Consider the following 20067-nt stretch of genomic DNA (forward strand, 5'->3'; position numbering starts at 1 on the left):
GAAAGAAAGGAAAAAAATAAAATACAAAGACGTTAGGGTATAAAGTGTTATATAACCAAGTGTTGGAACAAAACCAGTATTAGTAAGAGTTATAAAGGTAGTACCCCCAATTATGCATTTTTACTTTTTTAGTCTTAATCATCAAAGATTTAAAATTGACAAACATTCTCACACAAGCAGATGCACACAAAACTCATTCCAAGAACAAAAGTCACGCAGAAACTAGGAACGTGCACAGGCACATGGTGAAGTGTGTCACCTAATCCAGTCAAACTGTGTGATGCTCAAATGAGTTTTTTTTTTTTTTTTAATTAAAAAAAAAAAACAACAATAACAAAAAAGAACAGACATTTACCTGTTAGAAAACTGTTTATTAGTATTTTGAAAACGTTCATTACAGTCATATGCAGTTAGCAAACAGTCCCTCAACAGGCATAAGAAGAAAATATTCTTTCCATACTTGAGCAGAGAGTTTCATTAGTTACCTATATTAATGGAAGGCAAAATCCAGTGGAAGTCAAGTGTCATTCCTTAGTATATTCTAGTTATAGGAAGAAGGTACCCTACCATTGAGATGTTGTTTTGTGTTTCTTTGACATGCCTTAGCTCAGGTGTGTCTAGAATCACACTACGTCTACCTTTCATCTGCCTCTGATCACTGCTGTACTTCACCTGAAAAACAGCAACAGCATACATGAAGGTTTTGTTTACCGTAGAAGGTATGGTGAGAACCACACTATGCAAAAGCATATTTTCCAAATCATAATGCCCAAAATTCTTCTGTTTTCTTTCTTTACATTCATTTTCTAGTGATCTTATTTCAAAGGGAGGATACAGATGGGCTACGGTATTGATAAGGCCAAAGGACATGTTTATTCCATCAATCAGTCAAAAAAATCATTGTTACGTGAAAGCTGAAACACTTGACTGTTTTAAGGCTTAAGACATACGTAGTTACTTAGAAGTTCAGATTTTTTGTCCTTAAACAGATCCTTTGATAAACAAGAGCTACTTTACTCTTCACCCATACAGTCAGTTCTAAAGTGTTCACTACTGTTCATTCTCTTCTGCCACCTTGAGACAGTGGTTCTGCATGGAAGCCTGTTCTACTTATCATCTGTAGGGGTTTCACCACTGATGTTTCAGTGTTGAGAACATAGTCTGTAGCAGAACTAGTCTGGTCCTTTACTTCACTGTGCTGCTTTGACTTCTTTGCTCCTTATTAGTACTGTCTTCTACTTCTTACAGTACTGTGTGACAATTAATGCGCGTCTCCCCTACATACCTCCAAAGGCAAGTATTATCCAAAAAAAAGGCCAAGATTAATACAGTATCTACCCTTTAGTGATTAATAATAGGATCTATTTAGGACTACTCTGCTCTTAATTAGGTAGCATGTTGCAGAGTGGAACGGATATGCTTCCATGTTCTGAATCACATATACACCAAAAAAAAATCTGCACTAAAGTTAAAATCTCATTTCCTTTGCCCTTTCCCATAATTTACTCCTAAAATCTAGCAAATCAAACTTGGTAACAAGAGACAAAGGTTCTTGAACTGACCTCTTACATTTTTTATAAGAATAACCACAAGTCTGAATATTTTTGTTGCCTATATGTGCAGTCATGTATTCAAAGGACAAAAAAAAAAAAATCATTCAGAGGATGATGCAGTTGGATTCATTTGACACATCAAATCTAAATGGGAAAACATATCCTTGTTATATTCCTACAGTGACAGAAAATATAAATGACAAAAAGATTCAAACAACTTGCCGAGCTGATATTGTCTTGATTCTTCTTGACTCTCTCTATCTCAGGAGTGACACTCACAGCAGTAGCTTTGCCAGGCTGCTCTCTGTAGTGAACCTATTATGTAACAGGATAAAATGGTACATACTTTGTCAGCTAAAGCAGTATCACATTGTATTACATTAAAATGTATGATTCAAAAGGTCACCCAGGAAACAAATGAAAAGCTAAAATGCATTTGAAGTTTATTAAAGCTTATAAAACTTGATTTTTGAAGCATAACCTTGAATTCTTTCTGTAAAGTCCTCTTATTAACGCATTTGTGTGAATATATACACACATATGCACACAACATCTTGACATTTACCACACGGGTCTTTGGCAGTACAGATAAATATCTTATATTCAGAATGGGGTAAACTATAAATAAGGGAAGCAGAGCAAATGAAAAAAAAAAATGAATTTCAGCAATGCCCACTCTAAATGCTTATTTCTACACACATACACAAATTCCATAAGAATAACATCTACATTCTAATTTGTATACTCTGTAAATTCAAATGTGATTAAACACAGTGGGTGCAATACATCTGGACTGTAAACTGATTCCAACCATCTATATTTCACCGTATGTTTATTTAAATGTACTTTTCAGCTTAGGAATATCTATCCCCTCTATCACTTCTTAACAAATTACACTAGTAGCAATGATGCATTAAACGAATGGACACTCAAGACAGATCAGTATCTAAAGAGGATAGATATGGCATCGACAGACTGATCAGTCTGTTAATCTTGGCCCCTAATACAAGGAAGTCTAATATGGTGCATATTTAGTAAATAATCAGAGATTCTTGGATGATTTATGCCAATCAACACTTTTATGAAGAAAAAGTGTTTCCATAAAAATCTCTTTTTTATATGTGTTTGTGTATGTGTTTGCGAGTGAGTTCTTGCTTTTGTGTTGTAAGAATAACTGAGCTGATACATTATGCTAATAATTCTGCAGTGCACTGTGGCATTAACAACGTCCAAGCAATTGTCTTGCCACACAACACATCAACTGTCCACATCAACATATTCCAACTGAAAAATTAATGTCTTATAGAAGTGATGGTAAACTACCAAATGGATTAAAACTTACAACTGACATTTGCAAAGGTATAATGATCACTTGGTAAAACAGGTTTGTTTGAACAGTGTGCATTTTAGGGGAACTAGATGCATCAGCAGCAACCTATGAATAAATAGCATATACTTAAGTTAGAGGGACACTATTTTGAAAATTGTAACTCAGAATTAATTTGGGGAACATGAGTGAAAACATCCTAGGGAAACACCATAGCTGTTTGTGGACCCATGAAATATGGATGTCAACAGAAGTCACCGCAAGAAGACTCAGTAACAAGGTGCAACTTCAACAATGAAAGAAGGCAACACTGAATTCCAAAATTCCTTACCTTCTTCCACATGCTCTACCAACTACAAACAGCTTGACTTTCTAATGATTGTTTCAGCCATTAAATAAACTCTGATAGGAAAGTTACTGAGGAGCCAGAAAGAGAGGCAAGAGAGCTGGAGTTTGAGTCCAACTGTAGCCTTTTTTTTATTTATTTATTTTAATTAAAGGAAAAAAAAAAAAAAAAAAAAAAGCTGGTGAAAAGATATTGTTTAAAATATTTATATATAAATAAATAAATTAAGGTTTTCTGCAAATATCCAAGACAGAGAATAAAGTTTCAAAAAAAGTACAGCCATTTATTTGAGTACGTGCTACTTTACGTGCCATTTTCTGAACCAAGCAGTGGCTTTTCTAGTTGCTTCCTAAAGGAGAGTTTTCAGGTAATTCCATTTAGTTAGGCCCATGCCTAACTAAAGAAAGGGCACAGGCAGAATTTCTTACTCATCATCTGCACGCAGCATTTATACAAAAGATGAAATAAGAGCAACTTCCCATGCTGACATTCTCTTGATTCCTCTTGACTCTTTCGATCTCTGGAGTGACACTCACAGGTGTAGCCTTGCAGAGCTGTTCTTTGTACTGAACCTAGTGAACATGGCATAAGATATCACACAGAGACTTCCAAGTAACAGAAATACAGCAGTGTGTTAGAAATCATCAAAGAGCACACTGCATTTTGTTGGAAAATATTATTCCTTAGTAAACACACTCATCTTTCATCATGACACTTAGTACTCAACCTCTCTTGCGGTTCCTCTATTTCAGAGGTAAACAACTTATACTTCAGCAGGAATATTTCACTCTCAATGATGTTAATCAAAGGGCAAGGCTAAAGAGTTACCTTCTTACCATTAATTGGTTAGTCTTTGTGAGCAAACAGGAACTAGCACAAGCATCACAGATATATTCACAGAGGCACAAACACATTTAACACAGCAAAGACTGCAAGCAATGAAAACGGGGCACACATTGCTTATATTCTTCTGGTTTTCCTTGACTCTTCTTAGTTCAGGTGGATCAGAAATAGCTGTTGCATGCTGAATTTCTTCTTTGTATTTAATCTGCACAATAAATATTATAAAATATTAGCAACTCAAAGATATAGACAAGTACTCAACCACAACACAAGTTTTATAATCTGTCCCTTGCATGCACCACAGCGCTAGACCAGACCTACCAACACTACTGACCTGAACAGGAACAGTTATATTTAATTTCTGACACAGATTACTAGGGTCTCAGATGATTCTTATTTGATAAGATGCAGCACAGAGTGCATATAAAATGCCTTGTATCCTAAAACTGTTACAGCATAAACTTATATCACATCAGATTGTGGCTATGTTTATAACTGAGATGCTGCATATACTGCTTCAAGATCTGCATCACTCTGACAATGACATGGTCTTATATTGTCTTACATAGGAATCTATCAGTCCATTACAGAAACCAAACATTTCAAAAATGTGTCCTCACAAGGGTGGATGGCCTCAAAGTCTGGTTGAAGTTCTCTGGAAACATAAACAGACACATTATGGAGAATGAGGATGTTTGGATGGATGATACCTTTGAAGATGTTGTCATAATTAGTGACATTTTACCACATCTATTCTGAAGAGCAGTATGTTTGGATATGTTAGACTCCATAATTTGAAAGACACACAGAACTAGAAGAATTTCTTCAATTATACTCTGTATGTACCAAAGTTTGAATTCAATCTGGAGAGTTGTGAGGTAGGCATACATGGTACTAAAAAGAAAGATGTCATATCTTCCGGTTTTCTATATGCTATCCAACAGGGCCATCTTGGACAAATTAGTGCAATGTCTTTTTCTTAGTCTGTTACTAAATATCTGTCCAGTATTTAGTACCACTGTGGACACCATCATTAAAGAAATGGAAAATATTTTGGCTAATAGAAAATACTTGAACATTTTGTATCACAGACACATGCTGACAGCAAAGAAGTAATGAGTCTAAACTGCCTTGGGTTCAGTTTAACCTCTGGAAGGATGCACCCATGCACAGGAGCACACCATTCTGTCCATCCTTCACCACCTCTGGCCTCTCCATTTTGTCTGTGGCCAAGCCCTTCTACGCTTTCAGTTCCTGACCCCTGGTCTTTATTTTTTTTTTTTCCCAAATCCGTTGTACCAAATGTCACTTGCTAATATTCAACTCTCTGCTCCAAGGCATGGTACTGCTGGAGGAAGCCAATTTATTTTTTTTTTTTTTAACATGGACAAAATAACTTGTTTTTCTCTGCGGTCATTCTTGGAAGCTACTTTGGCTGAAATTTATAAATAAATTATTTAATAAATAAAACAAAAACAGCCCAAAGCACAGACCAGAAATGGAAAATTTCAGTCCAGACAGTTAAGGACTGGCAGAAGTATTAAACTACTGAAAACAGGGTCTTTTAATAGAGACTATTAGGTAAGCTTAAAAATTGGCAGTGTTAGTCCTTAAATGCTTCAACTGCTTGAGTTTTAGTCAGGCTCCAACATTTTTGGTGCTGAGTTTCCTCATGGATTTCACACAAGCAAAGACACAATTACAATCTTTCCCCTAAAACTTCCTTTCTAGTGATGTGTCCAGACCTTCCTGTTCCTCAATGTAAAGATTTTTTTTAAATCCTCTTAGTTATTTGTAGCTTCTTGGTTCAAATTCAGTTATTGTCCATGGGTGTGATGCTTACTTGTAAAGTTTTGTGAGATCTTGACTCCCAGATATTTTGGATGCTGACTCATCCTACCTACTCTTCACAACAGGTGAGATTAGATCAGCTATGCTGGCTGCCACCACCTTGTTTTTTAAGTTGTGAAAACAGACTATTCTGAGATTTGTCTCCAATAGATGTAACCTTGAATAATTTGATCACTTTCAGAACATGATGCAATGGACTTTTTTTTGCATGGTTTGATTGCAGAGTGACTGTTATTTTGGTCTGTTTTTTCTGATTTTCTTGGGGTTTTTTTTGCACTGCTGATATGCATCAAATTGAGTTTCATCTAGCACAACAGTTTTAAAGCTGTCCTAAGTCCTTCTGGCTAAATTCAAAGATATGTGCAAGGCGTTCAAATCTAATAGAGTGTAAATTGGTGTAATTTACAAATTATTTCCTTTGGGGCTCCTGTAAATTACACCATACAATACATACATTTGTCTTAGTGACAAATAATTTAAAAGTTTTTTTCAGATTGCCTTCAAATTTGGCATTCTACCCTTTCAATAATTACTATACAAGACTTTACTAATCATAAGCATACTACATGCAATAAAATACTTTTTGTAAAATATTAGCTCTTCACATAGACTAGCAAGGTAAAAGCCATGGTACTAAACCACTAGGCTACCACTACAACCACTCACATATTTTATGTTTCTTTTGATATACTTTTGTTCAAGCATGTTTACTAGCATACTGATCCATCTTGTATCTTCCTCTCATCACCATTGTTTAGGATTTCTAAAACAGCAAGAACACTGCATAGCATTTTTCCATTTCACTTTGATAGGTACTGAGTAAAAAAACATTAGAGTAAGATTACTCCTAATAAGCCTCTGTCTGTGTGAATGTGCATGTGTGTGACTACTCTCAAAATATATGGCTGAGGTATCTGGAAAGTAGGTTTCTGTTTCTAGAACACCATTTCAAATCTGGCAGAAGGAGAATGGGGAAAAAGAAAAGAAAGGGGGGAAAAAGAAAGGGAAAGGAGAAAAGGCAAAGGGCAGGAGAGGAAGAGAAGGAGGTGAAAGAAAAGAAACACATTTGCAGAAGAAAAATAAGAACAAAAGCACCCTCATTAGAAAGAAACTAAACAAACACAACCAACAGCTTCACAACCAGAAAAACTATTTCAAGGTGATATCTTGCACTGAATCTGTAAATTGCACAGGACTCAAAATGAAAATAAAAAATGAAAAGTGATTGAGCAGAGAAAAAATCCAGGGAAAATATTATTTTTCAAAATCTTATTGAAATTCCCTACCTGGCCTTACTTTGTTGGGAAATGCAGTATTTAACAAGGAAATTATACTAAAATAGTTGTACCAAGTCCTTAATTTGGATTTCAGATAAGATTTAAACAAAATCTACTGTCATTTACATGTGTTACTTTCAAACTCTTTTTTTTTTTTTTTTTTAATTTTCTAATGATCAGAAATGTCATGACAGGAACAACAGACTCCGTAACAAAACAGAACAATGCCATTAGGACTGTTTTCTTGTTCAACAGTTACTTTTCCTTTTTCCCCCAAGCTTTGCCATGTATTTGCCATGTTACCGAAAGAGCATGTCGTACTTGTTGAAAACTCTTTCTGATATTTTACTTTTAGTGGACCACTAAAGTGCCAGAAACATTGGTCATCCATAGACAAACAATACTATTTCAGAACTGGTTTCATCAGGTCCACAGATCAACGTATCATCAGCACATATAGAGGCATAGACACTCCACCTTCTCATGTAGCTTGATTCTGGACATCCATTTTTTTCCTGAAGTGCAAATTGTAACAAATGCTGCGTAATATATGCAGACTATAGGAACTTTAAAGATTTTCTTTTTGTCATATGATATTTTTCTAAATTGCAAATTATGACTGCAGCTCAGTCTGTCATATCAGGAAATATATTTCATGTTTCTCACTCTTGAAAAACAAAATTATTTCCTCAAATATTTAGTTAAAAGTTTTTTTCCTATATTTTAAGATGTTTCTGTTTGAACTACCTTTGGACTCAGAAGAACACCACTAGAATGGAGCATTATATCCAAAATCCAGTGGAGTGGTATTTGAATGAGATGTGTAATATTAAGATGTAGAATTTTTAGTAAACAAAAGGATTAAAAAAAAAAAAAAGACCATTTACTCATGTAAGAATAATTAATGCTAATAGCACTTACCGAACTAATATTCTGTTGATTTTTCTTTACTCTTTCAATCTCTGGAGTCTCTTTTACAGCTGTGCCAGCTCCTACTTCCTTCTTATAAAACACCTTCATTTCCCCAAAAGAAAAAGTAATTATAAGACTGTTAGTATTGCAAGTACAAGTTCTCATAAAAGGGCTAGGCAATTTTCCAGGTTTCAAATTGATCTGACTATAAATCTTGCCATGAAAGCAAATACTTTAATTTTTCATAAATCACACCAATTATCAATAACTGTAATGATGTTGTTTGTTATCAACTGTAAACCAGATAATCTATTATCATCCTTTAGAATGACCTCAGCTATTTATAAGTATTTGTAATGAAAGCTTTGTCTTTGGAAATAATATTAAAATTTAGATCATAATCTATAAACATTTTTAAATGCAACTTTATGCTTGAGTAATTTCACTGATTTCAATTTAATTGAACGTGCATGTACATGCAAGATTTGAATTGCTTTTAATCTTCAGATCTTAAAATGCTCTGAGATGTGAATAGATAAAACTATTTCTAATTTAACAAACAAGAAAATTGACATATTCATGATCAAATAACCAGAAGAGCCAGAGCTACAATCCAAGTCATGCAATTTTTAACTTCTGGGTTCAAGCCAGAAAGCTGAGGACTGCATCTACAAACAAAGCTCACTTATGAAAAGAAACACATTTCTAGATCTCTATTTCAATTGTTTTAATAAAGGATAGAATACAAAGCACAACAGTAGAATAAATCACTCAGAGTTACTGAAGGAGACATTAAATTACTGCTCCACAAATTCTAAATGTGGCTGTAATTTAAATAACCATAAAGCACCAGTTCAAATTGCAAAACTCTTAAATAAGTTGTATTTGTATTTCCAGGCTGGTAATTTAAACACAAGTCTATCCTGGAGTTTATAAAAAAATCTTTACAATATATTATTTCTGCTTTTCTTAAACAAAGATTTATTTAACTACTTTTAAAATTTTATTTCTCTCAAGCCTGAAACAATAAAACATCATTTCTCTTACTTCCTTGAAAACCTGTGTAAACTAGGGTGACCAGTATTGCTAAATGTTCTAGAGGAGAGTGAATTATTTAATGTATGTAAGTAATTTTTCAAATATTCAGAAAACCTTTAACAATTTAGAATTTTGTTTTACCATGTGAGAACAGAGACAGCTTATGAGTAAGATCTTGAAAATTCTTCTGCACAAACATGTCAGTAGAAGGTAGAAAGATTTACAAAGTCAACTGACCTAAAATACACTTTTCTCCACTACCAAGAAGGGAGTGGTAAAAAATACCAGAGCAAGGAATTTTTCTATGAAAGAGAAGACTGTGCAGTAAAAACCCTATTGTAAATCATCTGCCAAATGAGCTAGTGAGCTAAAAGCAGCACTGATCTTATCTGCAGAGCTAGCCACATTTTTTTTTGTCCCATAAGGCAGAAAAATACTTCAGAGAAAATCCGAAATCAAAAGCCTATTAAGGGTCATTAACTTCTTCTACATGAGCACTGCTCCCTCGAGTTAGTAAAGAGTAACTTACCTTCATAAACTAAATTGCACAGGGTGCTGAAAGATTGAAATGAAGAGAAAGAAAAGAAATGATCGTTCAATCTCACCTATGAGCTGCTTTCTTACATTTGGAGGATCCACTTCAGATATAGAAAAATGGGGATCGCAAAATAAACTCAACCAACCTCAAAGATGTACATTTTATTATTTTATGTTATAAAGAATCCTAACAATTAAGTAGTGGAAGGTATGCTGGTATCTGTCAGTCCACTCTGCTTAGACCCACTGAGGACTCCACCAAAAGCTATTAAAAACTGGAGCAGAGAGGAAAGCAGAACAGTAGATGCAAGCTGGAATCCTTTCCATTACATAAAGTTTCAGTGTAGCATGTTAGGATGTTAGGATGCCAGTAACAGGAGATATGGTGACAACCGCCTTCACACTATGCAGCTGAGTTCCATTCAAAACCAAGAGGCAACAAACTACAAGAAACAAAACTGGGGCCAATGGGCCTGTCAACAGATTGTATTAGGAAGATGTAGCTCTCAGCTGTTCTCACGTGATGGAAGAAAAAGAGCAGGTGGTGAAGCTGAGGGTCTCTCTAAACTAAAAATCACATCTGTGCCAGATAATACTAAAATATTTAAGTAACTTCAATGCCTTTCTCTCAAATCATTGGTTTTATTAGTATAATTAGTCTGCCAGAAAAACAGACACTAACTGGATTCTGGAGGCTAAATTTGCCCTTTGTCTTTTCCTCCCTGTTATATTACAAGCAAAGCCAGAATTACAAACACCAGAATTAATGGGCACATAGAACTGGAACTGAATGGAACTGAATCACAAAAATGGAACTGAATCACAAAATGGGCAACCTTGGAAATCTAAGCACATAATTTATATAGGAACAGACTGAAACTTAAATCTAGCATAAAATTTTAAAAAATGTAACCAGGGTAAAATAAAATAATTAGATATATATTTATGAAACTCGCTGCGTTCTAATTTTATCCTAGAACCTTGGTATTCTGTATATATGATAGGAAACAGATGAAAAATCCTGTGTGCACAGTAACAAGCCTTAGCTTTCTTGTACATTTAAATAAAATACTTCCTGGGGCTTGATGGAAAAAGAAAAGAAATCTTCATTCAAAAATAACTGTGGCTTGGCAAGGTGATAAAGTGGTTTAGCAATTCAAAATAAGTGTCACACCTAGAAAAACTGTATTTTTTTATTTATTTTTTTTTTACTGAAAGAAATGAGTGATACAGTCTTTGCCAGGAAAATTATGCAAATGGATCAAAGAACATTTACTCATACGTTCCCTACTTCATGCTGAGGCACTAGAAAGCCTATTTAAACTGAAAATATCTGAAAAGTTGCAAGTGAAGAGAAAATCACTGTTACTCACTGCACTGATGTTTTTCTGAGTACTTTTTATCCTCTCCATCTCTGGAGTGTCTGGGACAGCAGAATAGTTACAGAGCATCTTCTCTGCTTCATCTTTGTACATTTTCTGAAAAAAAAAAAAAAAAAATGATTTTAAAATGTCAATTTCCTGCTTTCTTAGGGCTGAGAATAACCAAACTGCAACAACAAATTGCTTATTGTTGATGAACCTCAACAGCATTGTACAGATTTATTTCAACCACTCTCCTCTGTGATATTCTTCTATTTATTTTTTTTTCCTTCCTTTTAGGTAATGTAGAAAGACCTGCAAGTAGCTTAGGGATATGGTTTAGTGGGGACTGTTAGTGTTAGGTTAGAGGTTGGACTCGATGATCTTGAGGTCTCTTCCAACCTAGAAATTCTGTGATTCTGTGATAGATGTACACAATTCAAATCAATTTAGATGGCATAATAGGCCTAAATACAAATAAGAATCAGGCAGTAAGATTTTTACTATGTGTAAATGCATTTAATATGGGTATGATACCATCTACAGAGCTAGCATTTTGAGCAATTAATTGAGCAATTAGAACAGTTAGCCTTTGAACTATGCCTACCTGGCTTGCTATTTCTGAAGCCCTTTTGACCCTTTGTATTTCAGGAGTATACGGACCAACTTGCATTCCTTTTCCTATAATTTCAGTCTGAAGATCCTTTTTATATTCTTTCTGCAAAAATAGAACAAAATAAAATTAAATAAAGGAATGTAAAACAAAGTAAAACAATATCCCTGAGTACGCAACATAACTAATTCTGCAGTTATTTGTATGTTTTCTTCTAAGCTATTCTGATAGCAATGATTAGACCTCAAAAGAATTGCTTCTATTCATGTAACCTGTTTTTTGTTTTTTGTTTTTTTTGGTTTGGTTTGTGTTTTTTTGTTGTTGTTTGTTTTGTTTTACTGCACACTGCTTATTCCTTTTAGCACAAGTATCTTTAACATCTCATTCTGTTTCACTTCAAAAGTAATGTTAACAGATTCATTCTGTACTCACCTGGCTTACAATTTCAGAAGCTTTCTTTGCTCGTTGTATATCAGGAGTATCCATGCCCACTTCCATTCCCTTCCCTTTAATTTCATTCTCCAAGTCTTTCTTATATTCTTTCTGAAAATAATAGCATTGGAGTCACTCATATGTCCAACAACCAAATCCTTAACATTGTTCATACATTACTCAGTACAATTTCATTGAGCAGTATCTATGAAACACCAAATAACTTTTGATGTTATGCTGTCTACAGCATTATCTTTGTAGAACCTACCTACAACACACCTGTTAACAGGTTAAACATCCTTTTAAGAGAGTGCTTACTTTGATGTAGCCTTTCACATCCATGCGTCTTTTCAACTTTGGCAGCCACAATCAGAGGCATATGAAGACAGAAGTTTTTATCCCTCATCTATTCTTGGAGAGACTGAGGTCATAAAGCCGTTAGCATCATTCTAGCTCCATTTATTGTTTGGCCCTACCAAAACAAGCAGCCTCGCCTGCCACCACTGAATACCATCTAGGCCAGGCATGGGTCAAAGCTCTGGGAACACTTATCTTTCCCCATACGTGGACTACACAACGTTTAGACTCCACACAGCTCAACAGACTAGGTATTTAGAGAAATCTGTGGTATGCCTACTGTGTAGATCGGGTGTCACGTGGAATTCTCAGTGACAGTAATTTGTTGCATTCTGACAGACTGAAAGATTGCATCGTGTACAGGAACTTACAGTGCTTGCAATTTCAGAAGCTTTCTTGGCTCGTCTTATCTCAGGAGTATCTGGACCAACTTGCATGCCTTTCCCTTTAATTTCAGTTTCCAGGTCCTTCTTATATTGTTTCTGTAAGGCAAAACTTCGTACATTAGATTCACAATAGCCAGAGAGTTACAGGTAGATTTTTATGCAAGACACAATATAAGAGCCAGAATTTTGACTCAGTCAAAAATCTCAAGTAGAGGGTGACAGTTCTCAAGAGTCTTGGCAAGGTTTGGTTAGCATAACATGTAACAAACTACAAGAGAAAAACTTTAGGAGATATTCACAGAATGTACAAAAACTACCACTGAATTTTCAGTTTGGCAGGGGGTGTGAGAATCAGTCCATATAGCTTGTTGTAATTATCCTCTGCAGTAAAGGGGCAGTTTAGCTCTGCAAAACCTAGTGTAATAATCTGGTACTTGATGCGAGCCTAATTGAAACACATTTTACTTTTAAGAAAATATTTTATTTATGAAGAGTACATGATAGAAATCAAATACTGTACAGAATTGTTTCCAGTGAACTTTCAGAACAAGATGTTGTAATTTATTCATTTAATAGGTCTTTCCTGAACCACAGCCATTAGACAAGTGGCTGTACTCATTCATGATTGCTTCTTTTCCCCCACAGTATAAATTATAAATAACCAATACAGGAAACAAATGAATATTTCATCTTGAGCTTATCCAAGCAAGGATGTATTTCTTGTTCATCAACAAATGATATTCAAATATCCATGATATACATATATTCAGTAATACTGAAATATACAATAGTTGTAATTATTTTAATAAATATATATATATATATTATTTTCTTGGACACTGCTATTTCTGATACTATAGCAATATCTTTTTATATTATAGTTTATCTCTGCTCATGGAAAATGTGTAACTTTTTTTCAAAATAAATACTTATGCTTAAATTTCCTGTTCATTAGCCGTTTTTAAGTTACTTAGGAAAAAAAAAGGGGGGGGGGGGGGAAGAAAAATGTCTTTATTACAATGCTCTAAACACATACAGCATAAAGTAACAAGAAAAAGAGCAGAAATACTTTACCTTAAATCTCTGTCTCACTCTGATATGGAAATAAACATGCTAAAACTACTCCCCACTTCCAAAATTCCAAAATTTTTATTGGTATAAATTATAAAAATATATAAAAATATATAAAAAATATATAAAAATATAAACAGTATAAATTATCCTGTGAGAAGATGTTATGTCTCAATTCCTCTCTGCTAAAGGTGGAATGGCAGATGCTTTCCCTTAGCTTCCCAGTGTGTAAAACACCAAGGAAAAGGTAACCCTGGGAGTTACAGCTATATGCATAGCTGCGCTTGTTTACATTGATCAGCCCTATGCACAAGAGTTCCTCTGGTTATTATGGCTATATATTTATATGTGTGTGAATATGTAATGTATTTACACACATCAAAAGAATATGGAATATATAAATATATATATTGCTCTTAAAGAATGACACACACAAAAATGTGAGGTGGAGCACAAGCTTCTTTCCCATTCCCTTTTTCTTTTCCACACCCTCCGGCCCCATTGCTGTGTCCCAGGCAGCCTGACAAGCTCTTCCACATAATGAGTGGCACCAGCTTTGGAACTTGTGTCTCAGGGAAGTATGCAGTCTTTCCAAGCACAAATCAGGCCACACGTTCCTCAGGACAGTCTTATGGAGATGCAGTCACTGAGTCCTCCACTCCCAGCCCTTCAATAGGAGTAGGTTGCACACCTGTGTGCTTCCAGGTAACCTCCAGAACATATCCCAACACCATTAATACCAAAGTTCAGTTCTAAAAATGTGCTCTGGAAGAAGCCTCTACCTGTCTATTTGCAAAGGATGAACCTCAAGCTCAAGAAATGAGCTTCAGGAGCAGCTCTAAAAATGTTTTCACAAATAGAACAGGTTATTTGGATAAAAGTTCTTTCAAAGTTGTCTGACAGTCATTACCAATATTTGTTTTCAAATAACAGACACAAGATTCAAAAAACTGGAAATTATTTCATTGACTTTTCTTTGCAAGTCCAAACTCTTTCCATTAGTCATACTAGTTGAACAAACAAGTAGACTGAAAAACGAATTTTAATGCAATTTTAAATTCTGTGCCTACTAACCCCTCTAACAATTTCCATTGACCTTTTCATTGCCTGAAAATCTGGAATATTCGTCATAAGCTTTTTTCCAGACTTTGTCTATATTCTTAAAGCAAAACAGAAAGAGCCTTAGTTTCAATACTTACATATTTTATTGTAGATTATGTTAAAAGAAAGGAATATATTCAATAGAGTATGTCATAAAGAGTGAACTTTCTCTGACATCAATAACCTTGACTAGCATAACATACCTCATTTAGTATCTGAGCTGCGTTTTTCACTCTAATCAAATCCGGCGTATCTTCAAACACTGTCATTCCTTTTCCTTTCATCCATTCTTCCAAATCTTTTCTATACTCTTTCTAAGGATTTAAAGAGAGATTTCTCCATTTAACATTGTGTGGAAGATCTTGAAAAGAAATGCCACTTATTAAATGTCTGAAGGGTATCTTTGAAATTTCTATGAAATATGAATTAACGGAAGGTTTCAGAGTTAAAATAGAATTGGAAATTATCAAATCTAAAGGTACAATGTTGCAAAAGTGGAAAGGTTTTAATATAGCCATGTATTTTTCTGTTATGCTCCTGACAAATAATCCACTCTTACACAGTGCTAGCATGTTGTTTGGGGGCCTCAGCTGCCTATCTACAGATACTTCAATTGTGGTAACACTTGCTTTTATGCAGACCAGTATCTGCTGTGCTCCCATTTTTATCTCCTTTTCACTAATGGCATCACAATCAGGATGGATGCCCTAAAAACTGTATTAGGACATGTTAAAATGACTGTTTGAGAAATTATAATGTAGAAGCAATATTCCTACCATTTCTCTTCTGCTCCCCTCAGACACTGCATTGATATGATCTATCAACATTTGGCAACTGCAGCCTACAGAGTACTCAAGTGTTAAGTATAAAATTAAAAGCACACTAGAATCTGCCTGCAGACATTTGGTTCCTCTTCTTCTTTCCAGTTCCTAGAAAACTAATGTAAGCCTAGTGAAAGTGGAAAATCTTTTACGTTTTGTAGGATTTTTAAATGCTCTTTCCATATCCAGGTTTGTATTATTTGTTTGTTTGTTTGTTTAATGCAAGGAAATTATAAGGCATTTGGAGAAAATGTCTTTTTAGAAGAATTTATATAGACATAATGCTCTTAATCATGTATTGACTTTATAAGAAGCAGGCACCATTGTCTCAGGAATATTTTTTTAAATAGAAGACCTGATATTTTTTAAAGAAGCTTCTCTATCATGAGAAACATCTTCTACAACAAGCAGAAAACTTAAATTAAAATTACTAAATTCAGTTCTCTCTTCTGACAGAGTTGTGAAAGTTGTTCCAGAGAAACAAAATGCAACATATTTGCAGAAATTTCTATAGTGAGAAGGCAACAGAATTAGCTGAAACACAGCTGACATAAAATACTAAAAATAATAATTCATTTTTTAGTAACACCAGGTTCTCCACATTGTTTGATGCAATATCTATTTAAATTTTATTATTAACCTTCACACAAAAATATTGAGCTACATCCTTGACTCTGAAGTACATTATTTTCCTGAATCTTGAAAGATAATAATTAAATTGACCTGTGTAATCTTTGGTTTTGGATACTGTTCCTTGAATGTGGATATAAGATCTGTAATTCTGTACCTTTGTGCATTAAAAATGCCATTTCTGTTTTCTTTCTTTCTTCCCCTCTGCCTAACAGATATGCCTTATTCCCTAAGTAATGAGTTGTATAATTTGACAAGGTAAGAAATAGGGAACAGCTTATTGCATGTAGCACAATGCAAGGAACACACTTGAAAGTTTTCAAAGATGTAAATTTACAGCACATCTGCAACTATGCATGCACTGTCCACTTCTGTGGACACTCAGCAAGCAGCAAGATTAACTCAATGAAATGCAAGCATTTGCATTTTTCCCTAGTCAGCAAGCGCACAAGAATAGAGTTTTGTATGCATAGAATGATATTACATAAACTGGACTGAACTTGGGACTTGTCTATCTGACAGTCAAGCTTATAGAAATAAATTATTTATTAGAGAATGAATAATAAAGAAATATCTGAAAGGAAAGTCTTTACCCACAGCTTAGACTGGGATAAGCTATTTTAAGAACAAGGCAAGGAACAAGAGTCAAGGGTTTTTAATTCTTGCATCCTCAATTCCATCCATCTGGGCTATAGCAAAACAACCAATCCTTAATGCAATAAATAATTAAATAAATAAATAAATAACAGGATACTGTTGGATCCAAAATTCAAATGGAGAAGATGGATATTTCTAACTATGAATTTTATGTTAGTGTTTTCGGATATATTTACTTCTAAGTTTGGTCAAATAATAAATCTAATGTATAGTACTAACCAGTACTCAAAACCTAACAAGAAAACAGTTTTGATTAATAACATAAAAAGACCAAAAATAGAAGGATTCTCAGTCACAGAAAAGAAAGTGATTTAATTTACAATTCCATATGCAACTGAAGAATATTGGACAAATATTAAAGAAACAATGGACATACAGAAAATCCACTCCTTCTAACAAAATTTACTTAAAGCAGATTATGTAATATGGAATTTTGGTTGTCTTAACTTTCATTCAAAACATGTGATAAATAATTATTTGAATTAAATTAGTTAAAAGTGGCTTGCACACAGCTCAAGGCATCCATATAAATACAACAGACTATCACAAACTAAAAATAATTACCCAAAAGGAAAAACAGCCATCTGGATATCAACAGACACCTTCATTTTCACCCCTTCATCTATCTGGAAAGCAAACTCCAGGCCCTCTCCAAAACCCTATCAAACAGATGTCTTTTGCAGCATGCCTGGAAGGTCACCAATTTTGGGCTATTTGAGCACAGGGGAAGGAACAAATTCCAAAATTGAGGCCCTCACAGGGAATGTCTTGCCGACGATCCATTTTCTATGGAATCACCTGATTTGTTCATTTAACTCTTTTTCTGATTCAGGTGTGCTGAACCTTATCATTTCATTATGTTCATAAAGGAAACTTCAAAAAGTATGAATTCTTACTACAAGACTATTCAGAATATAAAATGATATTGCAACTTTTATTCATGACATTGCTTTTATATTTAGCTATAGCATTAACTGTAAGTTGTTCAGCACTCAGTAGTTTGTAAATGAGAAATAACCAGCATCACTACATCTCAGTAAGAACAACAAAAGTGAAGTAAAAAAATGTCTACCTCCTTCAGAAGGTTAGTGACTTGTTTTATATGCAAGAACTCTGGGGTCTTGTCTAAATCCATTGAGGGCTTTCCCTTGAGACTTTCTTCAAATTCTTTGCGATACATTTTCTGTTGAAGCAAAAACAACAATTAGTGGTACATGACGTTCATTTCCAAACATATTTCAGAAAGAGCACTGTAAACAGACTCAGAAATGAGCTATGCCAGAAATTAGTTATCACATTAATAAGCAATGTTATTACTCTTTTTATTATTTAGATTACCTATACGAGATGTAATTATATACACATGCAATTTAGATAAAAAACATGTGTGATATTTCCAAAGAGTGTCTAAGATGATCTATGAAAAAACAATTTGTTCAGTACAGAAAAGACAAATGGTACACAAGGTAATGGCTTTTAAACACATTAAAGTTTCTAACAAGAGGACAAAATCATCAGTTTTCCATGACACAGGAAGAATAATGGAATCAAACTGCAACAACAGAGACACAGGACAAAATGTGAAAAAAAAATCTTGGTATGGCTAGTGAAGCACTGGACTCATTTGCCTAGAAACTCACAAAACCTCCACCACTGGAAGTTTTTACAAAAAATGCTTGAAAAAATATGGCCTGACTTAGGATAGCTGATGCTTCCCTGGAGCTCAGGACCAGTTCATCCCCCATGCTGAGTTCCCAGGCTGATGGGGCAGGAGCACATTGTAGTTAAAGCATGAGCCTGGACCAGGTTTGGCAGCTCCAATCGCTCCCACCTGAGAACCCTCCTTTGTTAAAAAAGGAATTAAACGCAAAAGAATTTGGTCCTTCACCCATACTTATTGCCTGCTTCTGCAAAACTTCCTACTGCTCTCTCTCTCTTTGGTGATATGAAAGCAGACAGGGAACAGGAGACTACAGAGCCAGAAAGAGCAATCCAGAGACCACTAAGGTGTTTTCCCCCACAGCATGCCATTAACCTGAAGAGAAAAAGCCTGCACTACCTTGCTCATAATCTCCTCCCTAAGTTTTCAGTCCAATAGCATCTCTGCCTCCTCAAGGGAGGAGATAAAGGGTGTTCAGTAAAAAGTCAACAATTTCTGATCCAAGTGACCTCTTGAGCTTCTTCCCAATTCTCAAAAGGGATGCAGTATACAATATGTCCAGTCTTACCACCTACAGCCTTTATCAAAAAAAAAAATGTTTTGAAGGAAGAACTGAACTACAGAAAAGAGAACTCTGTTCCTACCCCATCCTCAGTACACAGTGCCTTTATGATCTACTTCATCTATTTACTTAACCTGAGTACAAGATGTCTGTTAGCCTCTCTGTTGATCTAAATTTTGCTAGTTCAAGCAAATTTTACTAACCTCACTTTGCATCTTTTGAGCCTCCTTTGAAACTTGGTACATGGGTGTATCCACAAACTCCAGCATTGATCTGCCTTTAGATTTCTCATAATTCTCTTTGTACTTGACCTGGAAAAATTAAAATAAGTACTGTTAACAGCAGAGAAAATGTGAGATCTGATTGCTTGCTACAGTTCCCTATAGGTTTTTGACTTACAAGACTCCTTCCAAATTTAATCTGTTGGAGAAACAAGGCAGCTAGTTAAGGAAACTTTTTTCTGGAATTGTTTATTCCTTTGCTTCAATACATCAGACTTAAAAATGGTGAACTTTGAACTCAGTAGAAGAAGTGAGGAGCACCAGTCACAATCCTTAATGAATTGCATGATTTTTGCTGAGTGACCTGTCTGAGCAGTTGGCAGCTTTTCAGTAGGATCCTCTGTCATGTTTCCATAAAACAGCACATTTACTACTGCAACAACAACAAAATCTGTTTTACAGCCAGGCTCCAAGGGTCTGTCTTTCGGACTGCAGAGTACCATTCTGAAAC

The 20067-nt window shown here is 34.8% G+C and overlaps 1 protein-coding gene across 5 annotated transcripts in view; it reads right to left on the bottom strand.

The window, feature by feature from the left end:
* The window catches only part of NEBL (nebulette), a 255414-nt gene that overhangs the window by 37368 nt on the left and 197979 nt on the right, over positions 1 to 20067 (bottom strand). For 3 of the 5 annotated variants that reach the window (XM_072033686.1, XM_072033687.1, XM_072033685.1), the window contains 12 exons: positions 19539 to 19646; positions 18186 to 18296; positions 15209 to 15319; positions 12819 to 12929; positions 12091 to 12201; positions 11653 to 11763; positions 11058 to 11162; positions 8119 to 8211; positions 4182 to 4274; positions 3705 to 3798; positions 1776 to 1867; positions 568 to 672 (listed from right to left, as the gene is read on the bottom strand). The exons of the other annotated variants lie outside the window; for them this stretch is intronic. In XM_072033686.1, coding sequence (XP_071889787.1) covers positions 568 to 672; positions 1776 to 1867; positions 3705 to 3798; positions 4182 to 4274; positions 8119 to 8211; positions 11058 to 11162; positions 11653 to 11763; positions 12091 to 12201; positions 12819 to 12929; positions 15209 to 15319; positions 18186 to 18296; positions 19539 to 19646 — 1245 coding nt within the window. The remainder of the gene's footprint in view (positions 1 to 567; positions 673 to 1775; positions 1868 to 3704; positions 3799 to 4181; positions 4275 to 8118; positions 8212 to 11057; positions 11163 to 11652; positions 11764 to 12090; positions 12202 to 12818; positions 12930 to 15208; positions 15320 to 18185; positions 18297 to 19538; positions 19647 to 20067) is intronic. 5 annotated transcript variants of the gene reach the window in all.

Source organism: Anas platyrhynchos, chromosome 2, assembly GCF_047663525.1.
Source record: "Anas platyrhynchos isolate ZD024472 breed Pekin duck chromosome 2, IASCAAS_PekinDuck_T2T, whole genome shotgun sequence".
Classification (NCBI taxonomy): domain Eukaryota; kingdom Metazoa; phylum Chordata; class Aves; order Anseriformes; family Anatidae; genus Anas; species Anas platyrhynchos.